The sequence below is a fragment of the Nuphar pumila genome, chromosome 7 (genome assembly GCF_984573655.1).
Source record: "Nuphar pumila chromosome 7, dmNupPumi1.hap1.1, whole genome shotgun sequence".
Classification (NCBI taxonomy): Eukaryota; Viridiplantae; Streptophyta; class Magnoliopsida; order Nymphaeales; family Nymphaeaceae; genus Nuphar; species Nuphar pumila.
The window spans coordinates 100397809-100423624 of NC_143255.1; the positions used below are offsets into that span (position 1 = coordinate 100397809).

The window sequence follows — 25816 nt, forward strand, 5'->3', positions numbered from 1 at the left end:
ATTAAACATGATTATCATATCGATACATGAAAACACAAATAAGCCCAAAAGGGCTTATAACTTAAATCCCATCCTTCTCTTACTGACCATAACATAATCCAACAGCTTAAGCATCTTTGTTATTATATATATATTTTTTTTTATATAGATGAAAACACCCAGCCCAACCCAGCCGACCCTGTCGGCTGGGTCCACCAGCATGTGCACAGGCCCAGTTTGGGCTTGTGTGTGCTGTCAAAAAGAACAGCATAGCTGCGACAAGGAACTGATTTTTTTTTTCTTGAAAAGGAGAAGAAACCCAGCCCAACCCAGCCGACCCTGTCGGCTGGGTCCAAAAGCATACACACACCTGCCCCAGCCCAGCCGATCTTGTTGGCTGGGGCTTAGCAGCATATACACAGGCCCAGTGTGGGCCTGTGTATGCTGCCAGCAATCAACAGCATACTCTATTTGCACAACTAAATTTTCTTTTTCTTTTTTTTGTTCTTATATACAACAAAGCACAGAAGGTGCAAGGGAGCAACAGTGGAACTGTTCTCCAAGATTTTCCATCGACTGCTACATGGAATCAAACCTCCACCGATGCCCCATTTGAAATAAAAAAGAGGTACCTGTACCTTTTTCACGGTGGTTTTCCGGTGGCTGGAGGCTGCTGTCGTGAAGAAGGGAGGGTGGATGCTGCTTGCCGCGACCCTCAATGGCAGCCGGTAGCCCACGCTGCCTGACGATGGTGGTTTTGCCCTCCGGCGTGCGCACACCGAGCGAGAGAGAGAGAGAGAGATAGGGAACGATGGGGAAGAGAGAGCCCGAGTGAAGAGGGCATAACCCTCTCTTCACCCCCCTTTTATCGACCCCAGGCCCCCTCCTTCCTCGCCGAGATGGAAGGGGGAGGTCGGTTACGCCTTGCGTAATCCCCCCTTCCCCCCTTTCCTTTCCTGCTAGGGCGTATCGGGCAACCCTTATCGGGTTGCCCCTTTCTGTTTTAAAAAGGCTATTAGTTTGGGGTGGGGCTCGGGTCCGAACCCGGGACCCGCAACCCAGCCCCAAAACGAAATGGGTCCACAAGTGGATCCAAATGGATCCACTGTGGATCCTCGAATTAAAATAAAAATTTTAAATTAGAAAAATTTTTCATTTATTTATTATTACCCTTTAAATCAAGATTTCAAATAATCAATCCTAATTACCCCCTCCCCTTTATGGGTCCTGGATCCGTAATGTGGGTCTATGCCCAAATTGATTTTTTTTTTTTTGAGATATTTCAAATAAGAAATCCCGGGTTTTACAGCTTCTATCCAATGAAAAACATTTTTAACTTTATTATAATGTGAGGGCTCATGGTATGAGCCTAATGCTATTAGGCAAGCCCTATAATTAGGAGATAGTGACTCATAAGAGACAAACCTATTTGGTGGAATAGACACTCTACTAGACCTTCTAGTTGAAGTTTCTTCTATAGGTTCACTATAACCAGATTTTCTAAGGCACTAGTAGGATTTTTTTGCTCACGTCAGGTATAAACATGAATATTTTTATTAGAACTACTAATGATGTCATCACTACTTGGTGATGTCCCAATATTGGGATCTTCAAAAACATTATCATCTATATTTTCATGATGACTCCAAGAATCATCATTAGTATGTATATCTTCTTTTGGAGATAAATCATATAAAAACATAGTCTATTTCCTCTTATTATTTATCTTCAAAACCATTTTCATCTTCCAAGAATGTCACATATTTAGAAATGTAAAGTTTATTATTTTTGGAATCAAAGCATCTATATCCTTTTTTATTTTCACCATACCCGATGGAAACACATTCAATAACTTTATGAGATAACTTGTCTCTTTTGTGTAAAAGCACAAAACATTTGCAACCAAAAATATGTAAACGATTAAAATTGAGTGTTATTTTGATCAATTTCTCACAAGGAAAACAATTTTTAAAATGGAAGAAGGCATTCTATTTATCAAATAAGTAGAGGTTAAAACAACTTCAACACAAAAATTTTTGGGAATATTTTTTGAAATAAGAAGAGTTCTAACGGTTTCTATTATGTGCCTATGTTTCCTTTCCGATAGTCCGTTTTGTTGAGGTGTCTTAGGACAAGATCTTTGATGGCAAATCCCATTTTGTTTTAAATAATTTTGAAATTCATTGGATAGATATTCACCACTTGAATCAGATCTAAGAGTAGCTATATTGCTTTGGAATTGATTTTTAACTTTGATGTAAATGTTTTTAAAGAAAAAGAAAATTTCTGATTATGAAATTAAATCCACCCATATGTAGTAAAGTCATCAATAAAAGTAACATAATATGAGTAAGCGCCTTTAAATATGACCGGAGAAGGACCCCATACATCCAAGTGCACCAATTCAGAGGGTTTTGTGAAAACAAAGGTTCTATTTGGAAACAGAATGGATTTCATTTTTTCAAGTATATAATCTTTGCAATTCATATCTTTTTCATTACAATTTTTTTCTCTAAAATTGAAAAGATACATTTTAGAGTAGCTTGGATGTCAAGTCTTTTATGCTAAGTTTTAATTATCTTATTTTGGACATAGTTATCAAAAGATTTTAGAGGAATAAACAAAGAGTCCATAAAATAAAGATCTCCCTTCTTATGGCCTTGCCCAATCCGCTTCCTGCATCAGAGATCTCGCACGACACAACCCTTAGATGAAAAAGATATTTTAGACCCATAGTTGGCAATTTGAGAGGCCAAAAAAAGGTTTAAATTCAATTTGGGGACAACCCTAATTTTTGGAACAAGAAAATTTTGAAAGTTTTAAAAAGTTCCTATATTTTTTATTTCCAAAGAGGTTCCATAGGTGGTAGAAACATAAGATAAGTTTGAATTGGTGCATACATCGGATAAAACATTCTCATGAAGGGTCATATGAAAAAATGCTCTCGAATCTAGAATCCAATAATACGTACCGGGTAAAGAGGAAGAAGCAATGGTGGCACCCGATGTAGATAATGTGGCTTTAAGAATTTGTTGAAGCGCAAGAGTATTTTTAAGATTACCCTCACTTTTACTTTCTTCATCCTTATTCCACCACTATAGTTATTATTATTACTATAGTTGTTTTGCCTCCCAAAGTGTGGAGGCTTATAAGCCTTAATATTGTTACCGAGTTTAGATACCACTAACACTTCATCGCAACTTTTACTCATTCCAAGGTGAGTTTTTTCTTGGACAATTTCAGCAATAGCATCATCAAGAGAGAGAGGATTAGATCTATGTATAAGAGAAGATCTAACTTGCTCAAATTTGAAACGAAACTCATACAAAAATTGAAAGAATCTCTCTTGTTCCATTTGTTTTTGCGTAAGTTCCACATCTTCAATGACAACCCACTTAGGCTCCAAAAGTGTAAGTTCATCCCATAAAGGATTCAACGCACTATAAAAATCTTGAATACTTAAATCTCCTTGCTTGGTAGTCCTAACATTTTCTTGCAAAAAATATGCTCTTGCAAGATCCTTTTGGGTATACATACCCTTAATGAAAAACCAAGCTTCGTTCGCTTTTCGAAATTTAACAATATTAACACATATCTTAAGTTCGACATTATTTATGAACCATGCAAGAGTTTTTGCATGGTTGCTCTTCCAATCTTTCATTTGCTCATGATTATCCTCAATGGCTTTGACATGAGCATTTCCCTCTAGAGCCTTCTCTTGACCTCGTAGTTTGGTGAGCTTGAGTTAAGGTTCGGGGATTGTGCCCATCACATAACTCCAATGCTTTTTTTCCTTGAGATTATTCTCCATGGCAGAGGCCCACATCATGTAGTTTTTTCCTTTGAGTTTGAACGAGAGATCAATTTTGGTCTCCATTGATGAGAAGAAGCGAAAGAGGAAATGAGAGCACAAAGTTTTAACAAACTTTGTCACAAATACAAACACTTGATAGCAACCCTCCACAAGTCCAATAACACAATGACTCTGATACCATATAATTGTTAAAATGTAAACAACACATATATAATAATATTATTATTATTATATATTTTTGTATTTATACTTTTTAATTCTTTTGTAATTTTTCTTTTTGTTTTTGGTGTCTAGTTCTATTAGAACTAGATACATCTAGTTTGGTCAAGTTCTAGTTGGAACTTGACCAACTTTCTAGCTGTTGGAACCTATCCAACGACTAGAATTCTAGTTGTTGGAAGTTCCAACAGCTAGAAAGGGAGAGCTCCTTATGAGCTCTTCTTAATACTCTTGTATAAATAGGGGTGCATCCCCTTGTGTAAATCATTCCTCTAAATGCTTTTTAAGCATTTTGCTCTCATAAATAAAGTGTTATTTATTTTTATGCTTTTCCATTTATACCCTTTTATGGGTCTTGTCTAAAATATCTTTTAGATACTTCCTTTTGAGTAGATTCAAGTGCATTCGTGGCGCCTACCATTTCATTACATGGTATCAGAGCTACGAAACTCTTAGATCTTGAAAAACTTTTGCCTCGATTTCTGTGCCCTTTGTGTAAAGGTGTGTTATTACCTTGTTCTTACAAAAAGTGTTTCGTCACTTGCAAATGAGTGTTTCATCACTTGCCAAAAGAGTGTTTTATCACTCTTCTATCGACTACAAGAGGATCCATTTGGAGAAAAGGACTTGAGCAACAACATTGTATTGTATCCCTTTCTCCCTTTTTCTCCATTTTCCTTTTTTTTTCTTCTCCGTACCGTCTTCTTCACACCCTTGTAAATGATGAATGACCATGATAAGGTTACCATCGTACCCATGAAGTTGAATGATACTAATTATGTGATGTGGGCTTAAATTATGAAGCACCACATATGAGGAAAAGGCTTATGGGGAATAGTGGATGGTTCCTATTCGGAACCTAAACTATCTCTCACCAAAAAAGAGGGTGATAAGGAAGTCCCTCTAACGGAAGAGGAGAAGATTAAGGCTCTAGCCTCTTATGAAAAGAAATGAAAACAGTGGAGGATGGGGCATGCAAAGATAATGTCACGGCTTATTAATAGCATAGACATTAAAAAATGTTCTAGCCTCGCTAAATTTGAACATGCCAACAAGGCATGAGAATACCTCAAAAATATGTATTCCCTTAAAGATATTGCCCATGTGTGCAATCTTCAAGAAAAAGTTCGGACATTAACTAAAAATGACAAAACTATTCATGAATATTATAATGAGTTGTCCGAACTTTGGGAAGAGTTGGCTATTCTAGAGCCAAAATGACATTGTGCCAAAGATATCGAGCTTCGTCAAAAACAACTCGATATGGAACACTTTTACCAATTTGTGAATGGATTAAGGCCGAAATTTGAATCCACCAAATCGTCTCTACTTCATCGTGGTAAAATCCCTACTATTGTGGATACTATTGAAGAACTAACTATGGAGGAAAATCGTCTTAGAAGAGTACTTCAAAAGTTGATGATTCAGTTCTAGCTGTGTCTAGACCAGAGAATCATACTCGCACTTATAGATCACCTCATTTTGGGAGACAGAGTGGTGAGTTTGACAAAAGAAAAGTTATTTGTCACCACTGTCATGAACCGGGGCACTATAAGCCTCAATGTTCGAAGCTAAAAAGGAGAGACGAAAAGAGGATAGCATCTGTTGAAACCGAGCCAAAAGATCAAGATGCACCTGTTTCCATGGCTCAACTGATGGAGATTCTTCAACCTCTTCTCAAAGGGGTATCCTCTTCGACTGAAGCCTCAATTGGAACGGCAGTTGCATCTGTATCCGATCCAGGTAACTTTCCTTGGCTCTTAGATTCTGGTGCTTCATTTCATATGACCCCAAATGCTAAATGTTTATCCGAATGTCTTAAAAATAACTCAAGTATATCAAAAGTCTTTATAGCAGATGAAACATCTCTTGAAATAAAAGGAGTAGGATGTTTTGAAAGTTTTCAAAAATCCAAAACTTTTTGTATTCCAGAAGTTAGATATATCCCAAAATTAAATTTGAACCTTTTATCTGTTTCACAAAATTTTGATTATGGATGTAATATATCCTTCTCTTCTGATGGTTGCTGGATACATGATCGTCAGTCAGAGAAGCTTATTGGGGAAGGCCATAGAGAAGGAGGACTACATGGACTTTTTGAAACTACCAAAGAATGTATTTTGTTTAAATGTTCAGAAATTAGAAAAAGAATTATGGCATAAAAGACTTGGCCATCCTCATATGTCAAAAATCTAATACTTTCTAAGTTTGTGAAAATTTTGTAAATATGAAAATTTTGCTTGTAAATACTGCATTCTTGGTAAAATGAAAATATTACATTTTTCTAGTAGAACCTTTGTCTCTATAAAACCTCTTGGGTTAATACATTCAGACATTTGGGGACCCGCACCAGTTATCTCTAAGGGTGGTTATGTGTATTATGTCATCTTTGTTGATGATTTTTCTAGACACACTTGGATTTATTTTCTTAAACATAAATCTGAAGTTTTTGCTCACTTTCAAATATTTCATAAAATGGTCACAAACAAATTTCAAAGTAATATTTCCATTTTTCGCACCGATTCAAGGAGAGAATTTATGTCTGGAGAATTTAAAAACTATTTTAATCTATATGACATTACCCATCAACGATCATGCCACACACCCCTCAACAAAATGGTCTTGCAGAACACAAGTATCGCCACATTATGGAAACTACTCAGACTTTACTAATTGCAAGTCAAGTTTCAAAAGGTTTTTGGGCTGAAGCCGCTCTAACTGCCATCTATTTCATCAATAGAATGCCATCCTCTTCATTAAAAAATATATCTCCAATTGAAAAACTTTATGATTTAGCTTCAGACTACTCTAGATTAAGAGTTTTTAGTTGCAAATGTTTTGTATTTACAAACAAAAATGATAAATTCTCCCCTCGTGCAATCCCATGTGCCTTTTTAGGATATGCTGAAAATAAAAAAGGCTACAGGTGCTATGATCTTCAAAATGACAAATTATATGTATCAAGAAATGTGTCTTTTCTAGAAAAAGAAAGTTCTTTTGAAAGTGAAAAATCCAAAGATATTACTGAATATTCTTTTTTAATCGATTTAACTTCAAAATTCAATGAAGAGGATTTTGAATATAACTTTGACAATGATCAAAGTCTTATTATTTTTGAAAATGATAGCGAAGACCAAACCAATAGGGATGTTGGTCTGCAATATTCAAGACGAAGAGTTGGAGAGCAACACCCACCATGTGCATCAGAAAGGTTTTCTGAAGTTCTCCCTCGTAGGACTTCTAGAATTTCTCGACCTCCCAAAAAATTTGTCTCTTGCGAATCTTTTTCACCCTCGTATAGGGCAGCCCTTGCATTAATCCAATCATATATTGAACCTTCCTCCTATTCTGAAGCCAACAACCATGAAAAATGGGTTGAAGCTATGAAAATAGAATTGGATGCATTAGAGAAGGCCAACTCTTGGTCCATTTAAGACCTTCCTCTTGGAAAAAAAAGTATAGGTTGTAGATGGGTCTATAAAGTCAAAACCAAAAGTGATGGGATCCTACAAAGATATAAGGCACGACTCGTTGCCAAAGGTTATGCTCAAGAGTATGGCATTGACTACGAAGAAACCTTTGCCCCTGTGGCCCATATGACCACTCTTAGAACTTTAATTGCTTTAGCTTCTATCAAAAAATGACCTATATTTCAAATGGATGTAAAAAATGCTTTCTTAAATGGGAGTCTTGTTGAAGAAATCTACATGGAAGCTCCGCCTGGTATTAGTATTTCTAAGGGTAAAACACTTTGTCTTGAGAAGGCCCTTTATGGCCTCAAACAAGCACCAAAAGCCTGGTTGACAGATTTAGTCATGTTATGACTAATATTGGATTTCATTCTTGTTTGACTGACACTGCCTTGTTTATTAAGCAATCCGATGCAGGTATCATCATCCTTCTTCTTTATGTGGATGATATGATCATCACTGAAGACGACAAAAAGGGAGTTACCAATATCAAAACTCTTCTTAAAACTCATTTTGAAATGTCTAATTTAGGATTATTGAGATACTTTTTAGGAATAGAAGTTGCTTATTCCCCTCGTGGGTATTTGATATCTCAATCTAAATTTGTTTTTTATATTGTTTTCAGGTCTGGCGTTACAGATGATAAGAAGGTGGACACTCCAGAAGTGGTTAATGTTAAAATGAAAATTGATGATGGAGAGCGTATTGATGATCCCACTCCGTTCAGACAACTTGTTGGAGCACTTTCCTATCTTTCCATCACTCGGCCAGACATAACACATGTTGTACACACAGCTAGCCAGTTTCAACATGCTCCTACTTCTGTTCACATGGGAGCGATTTTTCGTATTATTAGATATTTAAAGAGCTCTCTCTCACGAGGACTCTTCTTGTCTGCATTGTCGTCATTAGATTTAATTGCTTATAATGATGTTGACTGGGAATGTGATCCTAATAATAGGCACTCAACCACTGGTTTATATGTATTTTTAGGTGAATCACTAATATCATGGAGGTGTAAGAAGCAGCAGAAGGTTTCTCTTTCCTCCACTAAAGCTGAATATAGAGTCATGGCAACCACCACAATAGAAGTTGTTTGGCTCAGGCCACTGCTCACTGATATGGGAGCTGAAGCAACACAGGCCTCACGAATGTGTTGTGACAACAAGAGTGCAATCTACATCGCAAGCAACCGGACTTTTCATGAGCGCACCAAACACATTGAGATGGATTGTCACTATGTTAGAGAGTACTTGCATAAAACCATTGATCTACCTTAGGAGACTTCTTCACCAAGCTTCTCGCAGCTCCCAAATTTCACTTCCTCTTAGACAAACTTTCACTCATTGTACCGTAAGTTTGAGAGGGAGTGTTAAAATGTAAACAACACATATATAATAATATTATTATTATATATTTTTGTATTTATACTTTTTAATTTTTTTGTAATTTTTCTTTTTGTTTTTGGTATCTAGTTCTATTAGAACTAGATACATCTAGTTTGGTCAAGTTCCAGTTGGAACTTGACCAACTTTCTAGTTGTTGGAACTAGTCCAATGGCTAGAATTCTAGTTGTTGGAAGTTCCAACAGCTAGAAAGGAAGAGCTCCTTATGAGTTCTCCTTAATACTCTTGTATAAATAGGGGTGCATCCCCTTGTGTAAATCATTCCTCTAAATGCTTTTTAAGCATTTTGCTCTCATAAATAAAGTGTTATTTATTTTTATGCTTTTCCATTTATACCCTTTTATGGGTCTTTATCTAAAGTATCTTTTAGATACTTCCTTTTGAGTAGATTCAAGTGCATTCGTGGAGCCTACCATTTCATTACAGTAATAAAATATGTGGAAGCACAAATGCTAGCCACTAAGGGCTTACAATATTACACTTACACGTGCACATACATAAGTTCACTATGGAACTAAACAAAAGCTAATAAGGCAATAACAAGAGTGAAAAAATATAGGATATTATTCACCAAAATGCTTAACAAAAAGCATTAAAGAACAAGGGATTTTTAACCCCTATTTATACACAAAAAGACCTATATAAGAGGGGCTATTGGGAGCTCCAAAGAGTCGTTGGGAGCTCCCAACGGTCATATTTATAACCGTTGGGTACCCCCGACGGCTCTTTGGGTCAATGCCCAAAGAGCCCCTAGTCTTTAGATAAAAGACAAAAGAAAAAAAATACTAAAAACTATTATCCCTAGTAGATATTTTATTACAGGAAGAAAAAACCAAAATACCCTTTACTCAAAAACAAAAATTACATACATATAATTTAACAAATATTGCAATATTTTTTTATTTTTTTTTAAATTTAAGTTTGCATTTCCTATTTTTTTGTTTCTTTTATATTTTAGCACCTTTAAAACATGTTTCTTTATATTCTTGAAAGAAAAATAATACAAAACTTATTATTTTCTTAGGTTTTTTGTTGTTATTTATATTTTTTTAAAATTTTTAGACTCTCGAGATTTATCAACTTTTGAAAATCTCTTCGAGAAATACCCTCGCCGAGAAATTACCTTTAACGATACAGGTGACCATGATGTGTGTGTGTGTGTATATATATATATATCTTAATGTAATAAGTAAAACCCATTAAGGGTATTTTAGTCAATTTGCCTTATGTAATTAGTTATGCTCATTAGGGGCACTTTAGGGTTTTTTTATTTTTGTATTTTATTCGTTTTATCAATGGCATTATAGACCTTATAATGCCCTTGAAATAGAGCTGTTGGGAGTTCTCCCATCGGCTATATTTCTAGCCATTGGGAGTACTCCCAATGGCTCTAGTTGCTTCTTTTTGTGTATAAATAAGGGATAAATCCACTCTTGTATGTAATGCTTTCTCGAGCATTTCTCAATAAAATCCTATATTTTTATGTTTGTTGTTTGGCCCCTAAGTGGCTTATGTGATTGTAATCTTGTATTGACTCATAAGAGGTCTTTGTGCTATTTGCTATTGTGTTCTTGTAAGCCCATAAGAGGCACTCTCGTGTTACTTTGCCTATTTCATTACACACCAAAGCTAGCTGGACCTCACCCCTATTATAGGTTTGAGTTCCTTATTCTGGTGGCTTGAACATTTAACAAAAATGAATATTCTCTTTGATGGTAATTTAAGCAGTTTTCTCTAATGCATGTTGTTCTTTGTGTGGATTTCTATTTATGCTATCATCTCTTATTCTTGCAGGGTGTAACTTTAGGAGGAACTGGGAGAGAAATTGGTGATCGTCATCCTAAAATAGGTCATGGTTCTCTTATTGGAGCTAGTGCTACAATTCTTGGTAATATCAGAGTAGGTAAATGTGCTGTGGTGACTGCTGGATCACTGGTGCTAAAGGATGTTCCTGCACACAGGTTAGATGGGCAGTATTTCTAGTATAGTAAAACAGTGTCTCTTGTAGACTTTTATCTTAATACTTTGGATCACTTCATTGAATATTTATCACATTGTTGTTCTTTTTTTGGCTTGGGTAAGTTAGGAAAGATATACATTGTTCTTGGAACTGAGGGTATGGTGTCAAATAAACAAAACCAACCTAGAAAAGTTTCACATGGCTTCTAATAAAAAATAAAAGAAATGTTAAGAGTAGACATGTAATTACCATGTAGGCTTTGCTCAATTAATACAGTATATCTTATTCATTCTTACCCGTGTTTTGTGGCCAATGTGTTGAATGAAAAGGGAAAGATATTCAATTCCTGCAAACAACAAAGTTGCGCCAGAATTTAGATTATAAAGTCTTTCCCTTGTTTCAGATGTAGTTATCTTGCATTTGTGAAGGCTGTCTAACTTTTGATTGCCATCTTTGCACTAAAGAGATCTGTGAATGCTTGTGTTTCTTGTTTGGCCCAAGACTCGTGCATCATTGTGCATTGGATTGAGTTGTATGCAACTTAATTTTATGTTAGAGCTCTCCTAATGTCATTTAAGTTTGTAAATTTTGTTCCTTTTTTTTCTTCAGTTCTTAAAATCTCACATTTGTAGAGTTAAACATGGAAAGGTTTAAAGTTGTCCTTTGAAGTTTACTTGAATTCGGATTGCTTTTTGTTGATCAAATTTTCTTGACAATAGGATAACTTGTAAAACCAATTCATGTGGTTGGATAAGGCTTGATGATGATGACCAGCACTAAGAATAAAAATTAATCTTGATTTTCATCAGTATCAATCTGCATTTTCCTGCATAAATGCTAGAAATTATTGTAATGAAATTTAAATATTCTTGAATCCATGTTGATAACCCGAATCTTTCTTTCCTACATGTAAAAGGTAGTGATGATAATGTCTATTTTGAAATGCCTCAATGAGATGCTCTCACTTTCACATTCATAGAAAATGACAAACATCTCTCTGATCTCAAAAGAAACAAGAGAAATAGATCTTACCCACTTCTGCTGATGCAAAACATACAGGTTTGGGTTCCAATAGGCTTGTGGCACTTCCACACTGGAAAGAGGAAGTACACTTCCAGGTTCCTATAGGCTTGTGGCACTTCCACCCTGGAAAGTGAAGTATGCTTCCAGATGTAGCCCAAAAAAATTCTGTAGAATAGTAAGACATATTTTGGATGACCATTTTTCTTTCGAGTGAAGGTATTGCTGTGCAGAAGATATTGTAAGCTTCTATAATTCATGGTCATCTTTCATGCAAAATGCACTTTGTCAGGATTATAGAATTGCATTTAGAAGAATTTTCATTCTTGGAAACATGTGACATCGACTGCACATTTGATTCACATTTAGAAGATGGTATCAATTAGTCTGACGTTCTTTACTTCTGTTGGTTTAGCATAGTTGCAGGCATCCCTGCGAAGGTGATTGGATATCTACAAGGAAGAGATCCATCACTTACAATGGAGCATGGTATTGTTTAAGCATTGACAAGTTTCTAATGATTACTTAATGCGCTTCGCTCTAAAACTATTTTTAACAAATATTCTAGCATAATTTAATAACTTAAGCTGGTGTTTGTCAAATGTGCAGATGCTTCAAAAGAGTTTTTTCAACAAGCTGTTGATGCTCCCGAGGGAAGACCTAGCAATTAATCTGGGCAGTCGATTTGTTGTTTATATTTGCTTGTCATACATACTATTTTTGCGCCATTTCCTAAAGGAAGATCTTCACTGCAGTAAAACATCAAAGTAGATTAACAAATGTGCAAGAGTGCATACTTTGTGCACACGTGCTCGCACCACTCGTTCTGATGTGTGATTCACAAAAAATACGCTTATCTTTACCTTCTCACATATGTATTGGTAACTAGCTGGCAAAGATCAACAAGAGCCCAGCTGCCATATTGCCTTACCAAAGAGCAGTTAGCAAACTCAACTTTGTACAATGTGAAACCCATTCTTTGACGTCAGTATGTGTGGAGTTATAATGGTGAAGCCTTTTCTTATTATGAAAAGGTTAATTTATAACAAGCGGTCCACTAGGTAGAGGTGCAAATTGATAAAGTGGTAAGCAACATGTCATTTTGCAGTGTTACAAGCAAAAAATTGGTTGAACTTGCGCTCACAATAAGCGGTTAAAACATCACGATGATTGTCTAAGTTGTCAGTACTATGGATCATCGTCACAGAGAATGGCCAGAAATATGGTGATATTTCATTAATCAAGAATATAAAATTAAAGGCTCCTTATTCTGACATTTGCTGGGACAAAAAATACAACCAAAACAGATGACGAGATTCCCCATCCTCTTTCTGGTTGCCCTTGAAATTTTTTATCATATTCATTTAGTAGTTAGTTATTACTAAGGATGAGAGCTACACATGATAAGTGCCACACTTCGCACTCTAGTGAGGCATCAATTCTAGTTAAATTTACTAAAACGTTGCTATTGTTACAGTGAATATCAAGAACCATAGTGGTATTTCAAAATTGGTCAAAGACTAAAAAGGCTTTTGTGTACTTGTTAAAATACATTGAAAGCCGACCACAAGGGCTCCGCCCATCATGTAGGGGGGGTAACTTGTGAATGTCACCAAGTTAACAGGATGTCACAAGTTCGAAGGTGGCGTCCCTTGCCGCAAGTTCGAAGATGGGTGTAATCTGTGGTGGGCAGGGGTGACCTCAAGGGTTTTTACCAGCCAATGTGTGGTCCGTGATAGGGGTCTTCTCATTGGATTATCCAAAAAAAATCCATTTGATCACCATGAACGTTACAAATACCTAAAAGCTGCAGTGCAATATAACACGGTTTGAGCATCCAAATTTTATTGTATAAATTCCAAAGTTCACATCCAAGCCATTTGATCACAAAAACAATAACACAAGTTGAAAGAAAAACTCTGAAAAATAGAACGTGACTTAAAACTGCGGTAGAATGACGGTCAAAATAACACAAGTTGTAATATGCACTTCGAGCATCTGACCATTTTTGTAGTTTCCAAAATTTGACATCTAAGTCATTTAATGACGGTCAAAATAACACAATAAGTTGCAACTTATAGAAGATCAACGCTAATCTAAAAATAAAACATTATGCTCAAAGATTAGATAATAATTGCTAGCCAACAGTCTCCATCGTGCCACACATTCTTGTCGCAGGCAGCAGACTTCTCCTCTGTGCATCCCAGTTTTGATATCTTGGTGACTGCTACAGGAAAATACATCATATCCCAAGCATCGAATTTTTTCTGGGAATATACAACTGCTGTTAAGAGGGTTGTGATCATTCTCATTCAATTGATGCCACAATTTTTCTTTTACGAAGTGGAACTGTGACGACAGCTCCAGGTGCACTATGAGCTTTCCTCCTATCCTCGCTTTTCTTTTCAGCATCATTTATGGTCCGCCTAAGAGAAGAAGCCTTGTATATTGGTTTTGGCAAATGCCTGTGCCTGCAAAACGCATGCACCAACTGTTAAGGTAATTAAAGGATGGCCAATGTAATGCAGGAATGTCTACTTACCTAACAATTCGCTTAATCTCTGGCAGGTGTTTGTAACGCTCTACCACAGCATCTTGATATTCCTGTTTTCTGCGTTCTCTTGGAAGAAGCTGAAACACAAACGTTTTAGCATATCAGAAGAGGTAACCTAGCGTTACCTAAATTAAACCAGAAATTACATGCTTCTCAACATTGAAGAAGACACTATGGACACATACACGAAATGAAAGTCTTTAGAAAAGTGAAACATATTTCAAAGCAACAAAACAAGGGCACTTGAGGATTTCAATAGAAAATGCATTTTGCAGCTGAAGTACAACTTATCTATAGAATTGATTTATAACGGTTTTGTACTTCAATATCAACTTCAAATAATTTATACATGTGCACAAAAATCCACTCGATCACATGAGGAAATGGCAAAATACAAGGAAACTGAACGGATAGTTAAACACTCTTATTAATGAAACTTAAAAAGCAAAGAACGAATATCAATTGCCATCAGTCATCAGAATAATCATGTATGAACAAAAGCAAGCCTAGCATCAACAATCTCCTTCAAAATCTGTCATATATGCCACAGAAATACAATAAATAAAATGGAATAAAACTGCACCACAGTGTTATTGGCAATCCCACAAGCATGAAAAGCAACAGAGTTTGTTCATGAATTTGAATTTCATTTTTAACAGGAGGAACAAGAAATCCTACCACTCCTAGTTGTTCTGATGCTTTTGCCTTCCATAAACGAATATTTGTGTCATCACTTCCAGACAGAATATAAGAAGCATCACAGCTGAACTTTACACAAAATACTCTACATAGGAAAGAAACAAGAAAACTCCAGTAAAGTGTATACTGACAATAATAAAGAAAAAAGAACATAACCAGGTCCCCGCTGGCATGAGTAGGAAACATTCAAATAAAAGAAACCTTTGCATTCTCTTTGTATGATAGATTTCCCTGCTGTGTCCGGCATTGTATTGGAATATTCTCACCTGGACAAAAAAAACGGGAAGACTTTTTGTTGGTTGTGAAGTTTAAACATGATATGGTGATAGTACCAATGCTGCGCTTCTTCTATAGAAGAAAAGAACACTTAACAAATGACAAAGTGATGTGGCAGAAGATCGACTCACTGTTCTATCATAAGAACCAGTCACAAATTCCCTACCAGTTGGCGAATAATCAATATCCATCCTGAAGAAATATAGTATAACTCAGATAAGTAGAGTGCACCATAAGTTTGTAGATACCAAAAAAATGATTGTTAGGTCCCTGGTATCCCACTCACACTGCAGAAACATGATCTTTGTGCACACATTTTGCTTCTTCCATTTTTCTCATGTCATAACTATAACAATTGCAATCTTCATTTGCCTGAAATGAAAAATATGCTTCATTATGGAAATTCAATAAAGCAGTTGATGATACCCTGCAGAACCAACATTATCTCAAGGCAAAAACAAAAAGAACCTTGATTATACTCGGATTGCATTCAGAGTATATCAATACAAATGAGTCCAAGCAGGCTAATGAGTTCCTTAATCTAAATTGATGCGCTTCAGCTCTAGAACAGTAGGTTTGATCCAGAACTGAAAAATGGCTAACACATCCAAGCAGGTTGAGTTTTACAAATCTTTTTTTTGAACGAATCATATAATCTCCTACATCACATGGACATCGGTACAGCTATATAGTATGGCATGGGTGGGGCTGGTTGTTTCCGTCTGTGTATGAGCCCAGCACCAGCACCCAAAAGTATTAGTGTTCATGGAACACTGAACGTCACGAAGCACCCACATTACATAGATAATTTCCTGACATACATAAAATGAGGGTGAATCTAAGGTGAGCTCTCTATAGAAACCACACAAACAGAGGAAAACTTACTGCTGTAATATTCATTGGTTCCCTTGGATTCCAAGAAAGTGCATTAGTCCTCGTCTGCAGCAAAAAGATACAATTTATGTTACAAAAAACATGCATGAAACACTTTATATCTCTACGAAGAACATAAAAAAAAAGAAAATACAAGTATAAGGTTGTCAAAGAAATCATGTAGGTAGTTAATAATGTAACCAATAAATAATTAATATAAATGTAACATACATCAGATACAAAAACTTGGAGATTCATGAAGAGAGATAACAAGCAGAATTATAATATGAATATTTTCCGACTCAATTTAGGTCTTTGAATAGAGTGGATTCTGGAAGTAGAGATTTCTTTGGTTAAAATAAAAAACAATATGAACAACTAAAAGAGGGGCTTGGACGTTTTAAGAGTTTGGAAAGTGAGAAGGAACATTTTAAGTTCTTTTTCCATGCTGAAAGGTGAGATGAGAAATAAACAATGGCAATATGTAATTTGTGTATATTCTAAAGGGGTTCTGAATAATATCATTGAACTTAATGGTAAATAATTGTAAAAAGCAAAAGTGACCCATAGAAAATGATAATCATAGAACTGGTTTCTGGAAAAAATGGTGAAACTTTTGCAGGTGAAAAGGAAAGAGTAGCTCTAAAATGATTATTTTCTCTTATAAAATTTTGTGATGTAATCTGTCACAAAAATTAAAAATAAAAAGAGAACTCTTTGAAATTTATATTCATAACTAAAATGGCAGTTGATCTGCCATGCATGCAGTAAACTAGATAGCAAGCATGCCAATTGATATCTTGCAATACCTGCATTATAATTTTCTTCAATGGCGTTGAAGTGCGCAAGTCATACAAGGTTATACTACGGTCACTGCAAGAAGAAATAATCAAGGTTCATGTACAAAAAACACTAAATATCAAAGACACTTCAAGGATCTTGTTAGAGATATATCAAATTCCTTTCAGTAAGCATGAAGCGAAAAGAACAAAAGTAGATTGGCATTATCATATTGTTTTAGCAACAATGTGGTCCAATTTATCATTTGCATGCAGATTATACTAAAATCATGAAAATGTTAAGTTTTTATAAATGTGATAGCTACTACAATGGTTCCATGTCAAATTACAAGAGGTAGAGAGTGCACCACTAAAACATGACAACAATGTGTTGCATGTCATTTTGATGGAGCAACACAATATATCAACAAATGGTTCTCTTGTATTTGTTACCATGACTTGTACAGTGACATAGTACATATGGGCATGAAATTTTTAACATGTTAGGGATAGAGGTCATCGGACATACATAGGTGAATACATGCATACATAATCAATTACATGCACATACATAAATATATGCATTCATGCGTACATGTGTGTGCATGTGCATGCACATGTGTGTATAGACGGTCCCAAAAAGCCAGACAAATGGGTTCAGTGAATTTGTAAGCAAATGTATAAACCAAAAGAAATATGGAAACAGACTAAAAATTTGACCGAAGGGCAATGTCACTAGGTTAGAATATATGAATAATTTTACTGAAGAACTTTCATTTAACAAGTGATGAGTTGTCATAAAAAGAGAAATTACAAAAATAAACAGGCAAACGATCGACAAAGAAACAGAACAAATTGGATCCAGTGCAAAGAACTCAGTCTATTCCTCATTCTAAATTATAGGATACTAATTTAGCAACTCAGTTCATACCTAGCTGATGTTGCTAACAAATTTTGATGTGCAGGGTTGAACCGAACAGAAACCACAGTGTCACTCCCCCATGCAAAGCTGCTTATAGGCTCTGACCTTTTGGGAAAAAGCGAGTTAAATCAGATGCATGATTACTAAAATGATGAAAGTACAAGATGAACACCTGTTTTGGTCCCATATATCAACTTGAGCACCAACTGTAGCAAAGACACTGCCATCCCACTGATGATCAACCCCTCTAAAACATAGTGAAACAATCAATACGAAAAATGAAGACAACTGGATGCCAAGTTTCAGCATCAAAACTGAACACTTTTTTACTTTTCGGCCAGTTGAGGTCAATAATTATAACTAAACAAATAGAGAAACTGACAATACAGTAACCAAACTATGAAAACATTCATTAAAACCTTACCTAAAGGCATTCTTCCATAAATATACTGAGATAGGCTGCTAAACAAAATTATCAATTCAGTATACTTCAAATTGGCACTAAGAGAAGGTACTCAAACTCAAGATGGTCTTTTTTTATCTGTAAGACAAACTGACCTCTATGGCACTTTCTGGTTTAGTATATGATTCCATAGGACTTGCAACAGGAACTCTCCAAAGCCTAACACTGTTAATAGACCGAAAACAAATAAATACAAACCATAGTAGTAACATTTGAACCTCTAAAGATCTCAAAAATTAATATACAAGAAATGATTATGACAAAAAGTAAACAAAAAATTATAACCCTTACGTGCAATCGTTTCCACATGATACAAGTATTTTTCCATCAGTAGATACTGTCAATCCCTGAACAGCACCATTGTGACCAGGGAACTGACAAACTGTCTGCCTGGTTTTTTCAAACAAATGAACCGATTGATTGTCACTTCTACCAATACATAACAAAGACAAACTACCAATACTGGAAAGAACTACACCTCAATCCATAAAAAAGGACAAATGAATTATTATTTTTTCTTTCTAAGAGCATGAACATTAACATTTAGAAATACGATAGATAATCAGAATTAAAGAAAATAAAGGAAAAGATCAGATATAGCAAAAGAGAAAACAAGCATAAAAGCAACAGTTAGATATACTACACAAGACTATAGGGCGAAATTATGAATGGCTTCAAGAACTGCCTCAGTAACAAATCACTCTTTAACTGGAGTATTTTGGCCATCAATTACATCGTCCAATCTGCCATTATTAATGAGACATAAGAAACTTACCAACAAAACCGATAAGTCATAAGGAACATAGGTTTTATTTGCTAGTGAACAAAGCTTAATGCATGCAAAGAGAATTATTTGAAATGAAGACAGACCAAGTGAACTCCACCTCAAATCCTTACATGGATAGTAAGGGTGCCTAAGTTTTAAGGAAACTACTCATCCAAGGAGTAAGAGTGACTAATTTCATTGGTAGCTCGAATCAAACACACAGGTACCTCCACCACACAGGTATGGGTGCTCGTACATGGTACAGTACAGCTGTTTTCTGAAAGAAGGATGCAGATAAGGGCAAGCAACATGTAGGCCATCGGATTTGTCCTAATTGGGTTTGGGTAGGATTTAGGCCCTAAGCCACTAGGGTTAAGCCTAATTCAGCCAAGGGGTCAGATTCCTTGACTGGGTTGACCCAATAATTAGATCTTGTTTATCTTTTTTTTTGGCTTCAATGATGATTTGGGTTTCTTCTTTTCAACTTGAAACAGGATTGAATTTCTTTATTCCACAACTGCTACCCACCAGCCACCAGCAAGGTGACAACAACCGGCAATTACTCGTTCCTTCCTCTTCTACTTCCCCCTTCCCTTCTTTTTCTTCCTCTAAGTCCCTTCCCTTCTTTTCCTTCTTCCTATTCTTTATGGATCTACAGCAGCCAACAATTAGCAACCGGTGAGGCGATAACAGCACGTAGACAGACATTGGAGGTTTCTGTTTGCTCTTACAGTTCATCCTCTTTTTCTATCTCTCCTTCTTTGCCTTACTCTCTCTTGGGATAGGCCAACAGGTGGGCTATGAGCTGCCCCTTGGAGCCAAGGTCTAAACTCAGACTATCTATTAACGGGGCGGGTCACTCTATTTGGCCTAATGTGCACCCCTTAATCAGACATGGGTCAAGTCAAGCTGGCCTGATGCCCATCCCTAGGTATGAGCATGCCAGACACACACATGCAGATGCACATGAACGCACACACACACACACACACACACACATATGCACATGCACACACACCTTAGGACTCATTTTCATAGGATGCGACAAGTTTCACAGCTGGTCATCATTAATGCCAATCCCCTATATCACGGCTTGCAATTGCCATTAGTAAGAGGATTACATGTAAATTGTGGGTTTGTGTGTGTGTGTGTGGAGAGAGAGAGAGAGAGAGATAACAAACAAGGATGTAAAAAGTACAAAACGTGAATAGAAGTATATAATGCATCTTATATATTATATATGTCTTTGTATGGCACTTTAAAAAAAATGGGACCAATGCCCCCAGTATGCAAAAGCACCTAGCAGTACATATTTCAACATGGACACATAGGGCATTTTGAGGCACATATGTTAATATTTGGGTAAAATGTTCCAGGTTCATTTTTCTCTCAAAGACCATATTGGGAGATCTCATTATCAAAATAATACTGGTGTATCTTAAAATTTAATGACATGATATTTCTTGGGATGGCTGTTATGGACATTGCGAGTTATGCTCTTCAACATTCTTATCTCAGTTGATGGTGATGGATACCTAACAAACAGTGGTGCAATATAAGCATAATAGCATTTTCCAAATTCATTCCTATTTGTCAACATTCTACTCCTGTTTTGACTTACCCTTTTAATGTTGCTAGCTGATGATCCCAATTAAAATAAATAAATAAATCATGCAGACACAAAGCTGCTTTGTATGAGGAAACAAGCTTGCAAAAGCCAAGTTATGATATTTACCTGGAAGCTACATCCCACAGTCGAATATCTGCAAGGAAAAAGAAAATAAAACAAAAGGAAAAAAACTCAAAATGGGAGGCGTATTACTTATGAAGAATATAAACTAAAGTCCCTGTCTCTATGGAAAGCCCAAGAAAGTATCTATTTTTACTGACAAAATATAAGCTTGACCAAATCAATCCAATCTTGGATAAATAGCGGTAACTACTCGACAACCAAGAATCAAGTAAAACCAATTTAGCGCCTTTGCATAAATTTGAAATTCAAGTCTTTGATATTTTATTAGAGTAATGAAAAGAAAATTCTTACAAGTGAGTTGCCTATATCAACATTATCAATGCCAACATATTAGAAGAAATCATCAGTTCTCCTTTATTCGTTAATTTATTCCTCTTTCTGAATTGGCAAAAGGCACTTATTTTCAACATGTCTAGACAAGAAAGTAAATGTACAAATGCTAATATAAATCTTAGACACTTATATTTTGCTCATAGACACACACATGCTATATGTTAGAAAAAGGTGATTTACTAGGAATTTTAGTTCTGGGATCGAGGTTACCAACTCAAAGGAATACCAATAAAACCATGATTCCTATATAATGGGAATTGCACTTCTCACATGCAGAAAGCACAACCCCTTGGCATTCCCATAGGAAGCAAGTGCTTCTGGCTGCTGAAGCATGGAAATTTTTTGCAAATGCTTCTGGTAACTAAGCTTTAAACTTCTCAAGCATGATGGATATCCAGACTCTCAGGTTCAAAGTTGTTTGACTCACAACTGGATTGGTACTATGATATTTTACCAAATGAAGATGATGACCTGGATTGGATTGAAGTAGTGAAAGCCAAAGTTAGATTCTTCAAATATGCAAATGTTGTAGCAGGCTTAGCCCCATCATTCGCTTTGTATGATTATATACCCCATCTACTACTTACACACATGGTAGAGCCTCTTCAATAGGTTGCCTTTTCCCCTTGTGCTCCTCTTTGGTTGAGACTTGAGGACTTCTACCCATGTACTGTCATGCCACAACCCTTGTATACCTGACACTGTCATATCTTTCCAGACTTCCTTGTTCTTATATATTTGTTTAGCTTTTCTATTGTTATTTTCTGGACACAATCATATTATTGCTCAGTTCTTGCATTTATCTTGCACTTGCATTTTTTTTATCATATGTGCTTTCACATTCTGTACAGTACACAATTTGTTTCATGGCAATCTTTTACAGTTAAACTTTTCTATTGCAGAAAGGACTGCACCTCCACAGCTCTACTTACATAATCTTGTTGATATGAAGACGCAACCTTGAGTGAATAGCTTTGAAACATGCAATGTAAACAGAACAATTTGGAGAATGCATATTGCGGACTCTTTAAAATATGAAGATCAATATAGCAGAACAGCTACAGCAAAAATGAATTCATTTAATAAGACAAAAATGTAAGAATTATGAATCACCTAAGGAAGGCTGGATGACGTTAAAAATTCTTAAAAGGAAAGCATTTCAAGAAATAAAATATTTTAAGTCAGTAATAAAAAGTGAAAAGTCGTACCTCCATCCATTGATCCTGAAAAGATTCCTTTCAAGAGATTTGGATTCTTTGCCATGCATGAGATAGCATCAGCATGCCCATCCATAGCTCCAATGAAAGGCTTTGCAAATATCTAATGTCCAGAGCAAGATGACAACATAATAAGAAATATACACAAACATGCAATGAGCCATACTTTCATATGGGATATTACCTTATCCAGCTTTGCTGCATTAAGAGCCCGGACATACTCAACTTCCTTTTCTTGAGGATGAAGACTGGGGTCAAAATTTCGGAATACTCTCTGTTAAGAAAAACAGAGGAACCAATAAAGATTAAATATGACCCAAACTTTACATACCAATGCAAAAAAGATCATTCCAACATACAAATACCAAAGGTTTCATGCATCATATGGATCACCATAGTCAAATATTCAGTAAAATCACTTATGAGAAAACACAAGATCTATGTGACATAGATGTGGCTGCGGATACAGGGATATGGCCCATGTTATGAAGCTTCCCAATATGACTAGTATATAAGGGGATATGGTGTGGGAGCAAAAATGGTTTATCCACGTGACCCCAAGATTTTAGTCATACAGAGGGAATCAGTACTAAAGATTGATAAAAAGAGGTTAGACATATCCAGATTTCCTAATAGCCTGAAAAAGTTTGCACATTTTAAGCATCAGATGAATCAAATTAAACAATTAGCCTACAAAACCACTTGTCAAACTTAAAGACACAATCTTCTCAATAAAAGAATGTATACTGTCAAACACCTAAAATGATCTAAAGAAGTTAACCAAAAACCATATTTTCAAGTTACCAAGACCATGTATTTCTTGATAAGAAACTCAACTGTCAAATGTGTTACAGCTTTTATTAGCACAAAAAGGAACGATAAAACCTAAATGTAGAACAATAAAGGTGGTTGTCACTAACAAAAGATTATAGAGAGCTAGTAGCTTCAATGAGAAATAGATAGAAACAAATGAGAGTTGAGAATTGGAAGCAAACATAGGAAGAAGGAATCCAAAAGCAGAGAGATCGAAGGTGGTGCAAAGAGCCATGTAAGAGTTCAAGCCACAGGAGCTCCTAAATCAGCATTGTGGGCAAGGAAGCAATGGACATGCTAGATCAAATTGCTTTCTTTTTGGTTTGAGTTAAGGGTATTCAGGTGTTATTAGGAACGTAATGCACATGAGAGAACAACAAGTTGGAATCACAGGTTTCCAAATGTATGTTGCATCACAAGTTCCCCAGCAGGACAAATCATGGTGTCGCTCCCCATCAGCTTTTTACAAAAGGGTTCCACATTTGGCTCAATGCATCTTAAGATTCTTTTAGGCATCACAGAAATGGGCAATAATTTAAGTATACAACTCATTTCCTAGAAAAAATGACTGTTGTCATTAAAGATACCTAACAAGTAGTCCTGATCTTTTCCTTTTTCCTTTTATTATGCACCCTACGTTTTCAAATAAGGAGCGATTGGATCTGCTGAATAGTAGAGCCAAACAAAATTATTCAATTAGTAGCCCAATAAATTGGTATTAAATTTTTTTATCAGTTTTTTTTGTCATTGGTGCTCTTCAATGAGGATAGAATAGAATTCTATAACCACTTCTATCAATCAGTAAGTTGTTTTTCTGTTGAGAAGAACAACTGTAACGATGAAGCGAAGAAATTCACACCACAATCAAGAAAGAAACTAGAAGTAACAAAGATTCAAAGCTATTGAATCCACCATCACCATATGATGGGCCTGGCCCAGCATCACTCATCAAGGAGACGGAATCATCCAAGCTTGCTTTCTGTGGTACCATATTACTAAATTATCTATTTATCGCAACAGGAAGACAACCACTAGCTGAACCGTAATCCAAGATCCCTTGGTTAAAAAAGCACAGTTTCGGCACCCCAGCTGCCTTGTTCGATTTAACTAATGTCCAATATATGGAAACTTCTTCCCCTATGGGCATGAAAAACATCAACCAACCAAGGAAGGGAAAATCAAAATAGAGGGATTCTAACAAACGAAGAGGCGCGGCCGAACGAGAACCTGATTTACAAACTTAACAAACCACTCGACGAACACTAACCTACCGGGCTATCGGCTTAAACCCTACATCTTACGGTACCACTAAAAACAACGAGCCTCCGCGCATCAAGAAGCAGCCATCGACCACGGAGAATAGGGGAAAACGAGAAAAAAAAAACATGGAAATAATAGCATGGAGGGCATGAGGAAATTCAATTGCTAAACAAGAAAAGAAAGAACGGAGTGAAGGGTATGGGATGGGACCTGGAGATCTCGACTTCGTTCGCGGGTGAATTCATCGGTGGACCGAGAGATGACCTTGACCTTCATGGCGATGAAGAAAACGTTGGCCGATCACCGCCACCGCAAGAAGGAGAGAGAGAGAAAGATGTTTCAGTGAAGACCCGTTTTGGTTTGGCCTCAGCAAAAAACGTGGTCGTAGTCTGAGGGGGAGTCAGGAATTTAAACTTGGGTGGGCGCAAATATATAATAAAAAGAAAAAATTTTATTAATAAATAATAATAATAATAATATATTAAAAAAAAACAATTGTTCTAAAATATACTTTTTCCAGTTGACATCATCAATTTTTTTAATATTTGAAAAGCAATTTATAATTGATTCATTATTAATTGTAAAAAAAATAACAATTGATAAAAATCATGGACCTCTCATCTATTCTAATTGATATAAAAATAAAAAAATAAAAATCTTAATATTCTAACCAAAATCAAACATTCATTATTCTTGGATTCATGCTAATTAATAAAGAATATATATAAAAACCTTAAAACCATAATTAAATATTCATAAAAATTTAAAAAAAAAATCAAAACCTAATTCATACACATCATAAATTTTGGATTTATAATGTTTGATAAAAAAACCCTTAATATTCTACTAAAATAAGCATTTATGATTCATAGATTCATGCATAGTGGTAGTTTTAAAAAGCTCTAAAACTAAAACCAAATATTTATGTTATTATAAAAAAGCTAAATCAAAACCCTAAATTATAATAAAAATCATTCACATATATGTTAATTGAAAAAAATAAAACCCCTTAAATTCTAACCAAAATCGAGCATGTTGTGATCATCGCAAAATTTTTCCTCTTGTATCTTTCTCTCTCTTCCTTCCCTTTTCCTTTTCTAACCTCTATTTTCCTCATTTTTTGAAGGGAGAAGAATAAAAGACAGAAAAAGAAGAGAAAAGGAGAGAAGATGAACTCTTTTACGGGTCTCACTTGACCTTAATTTTGAAATTTTTTGAAATAACTCACCTCCGTTTTTAA

The 25816-nt window shown here is 35.7% G+C and overlaps 2 protein-coding genes across 7 annotated transcripts in view; one reads left to right on the forward strand and one right to left on the reverse strand.

The window, feature by feature from the left end:
- Window positions 1-12673, forward strand: part of LOC149832635 (serine acetyltransferase 2-like) — a 60280-nt gene extending 47607 nt beyond the window's left edge. For 2 of the 3 annotated variants that reach the window (XM_090014619.1, XM_090014621.1), the window contains exons 7-9: window positions 10683-10849; window positions 12284-12357; window positions 12478-12673. In XM_090014619.1, the coding sequence (XP_089870745.1) occupies window positions 10683-10849; window positions 12284-12357; window positions 12478-12539 (303 nt within the window). In that variant the 3' untranslated portion in view covers window positions 12540-12673. The remainder of the gene's footprint in view (window positions 1-10682; window positions 10850-12283; window positions 12358-12477) is intronic. The other variant, XM_090014622.1, reaches the window with a different exon arrangement.
- A 1029-nt stretch (window positions 12674-13702) lies between these two features.
- On the reverse strand, window positions 13703-24907 carry LOC149832636 (uncharacterized). 4 transcript variants are annotated; one of them, XM_090012532.1, is made up of 17 exons: window positions 24787-24907; window positions 22688-22777; window positions 22495-22606; window positions 20936-20963; window positions 18726-18824; window positions 18530-18599; window positions 18396-18433; window positions 18144-18218; window positions 17981-18076; window positions 17080-17143; window positions 16283-16336; window positions 15684-15769; window positions 15529-15589; window positions 15323-15387; window positions 15101-15206; window positions 14411-14499; window positions 13703-14339 (listed from the first exon to the last, which is right to left on the reverse strand). In XM_090012532.1, the coding sequence occupies exons 1-17, from the start codon at window positions 24850-24852 to the stop codon at window positions 14177-14179; spliced, it is 1362 nt and encodes a 453-aa protein (XP_089868658.1). In that variant the 5' UTR covers window positions 24853-24907; the 3' UTR covers window positions 13703-14176. The 4 variants fall into 4 exon arrangements, with proteins under 4 accessions (XP_089868658.1, XP_089868659.1, XP_089868660.1 ...); XM_090012533.1 differs by having other exon boundaries at window positions 18396-18430; window positions 24787-24906; XM_090012534.1 differs by lacking the exons at window positions 22688-22777; window positions 24787-24907 and adding an exon at window positions 19078-19177 and having other exon boundaries at window positions 13705-14339; window positions 22495-22599.
- Between the last annotated feature and the right edge of the window lie 909 nt (window positions 24908-25816).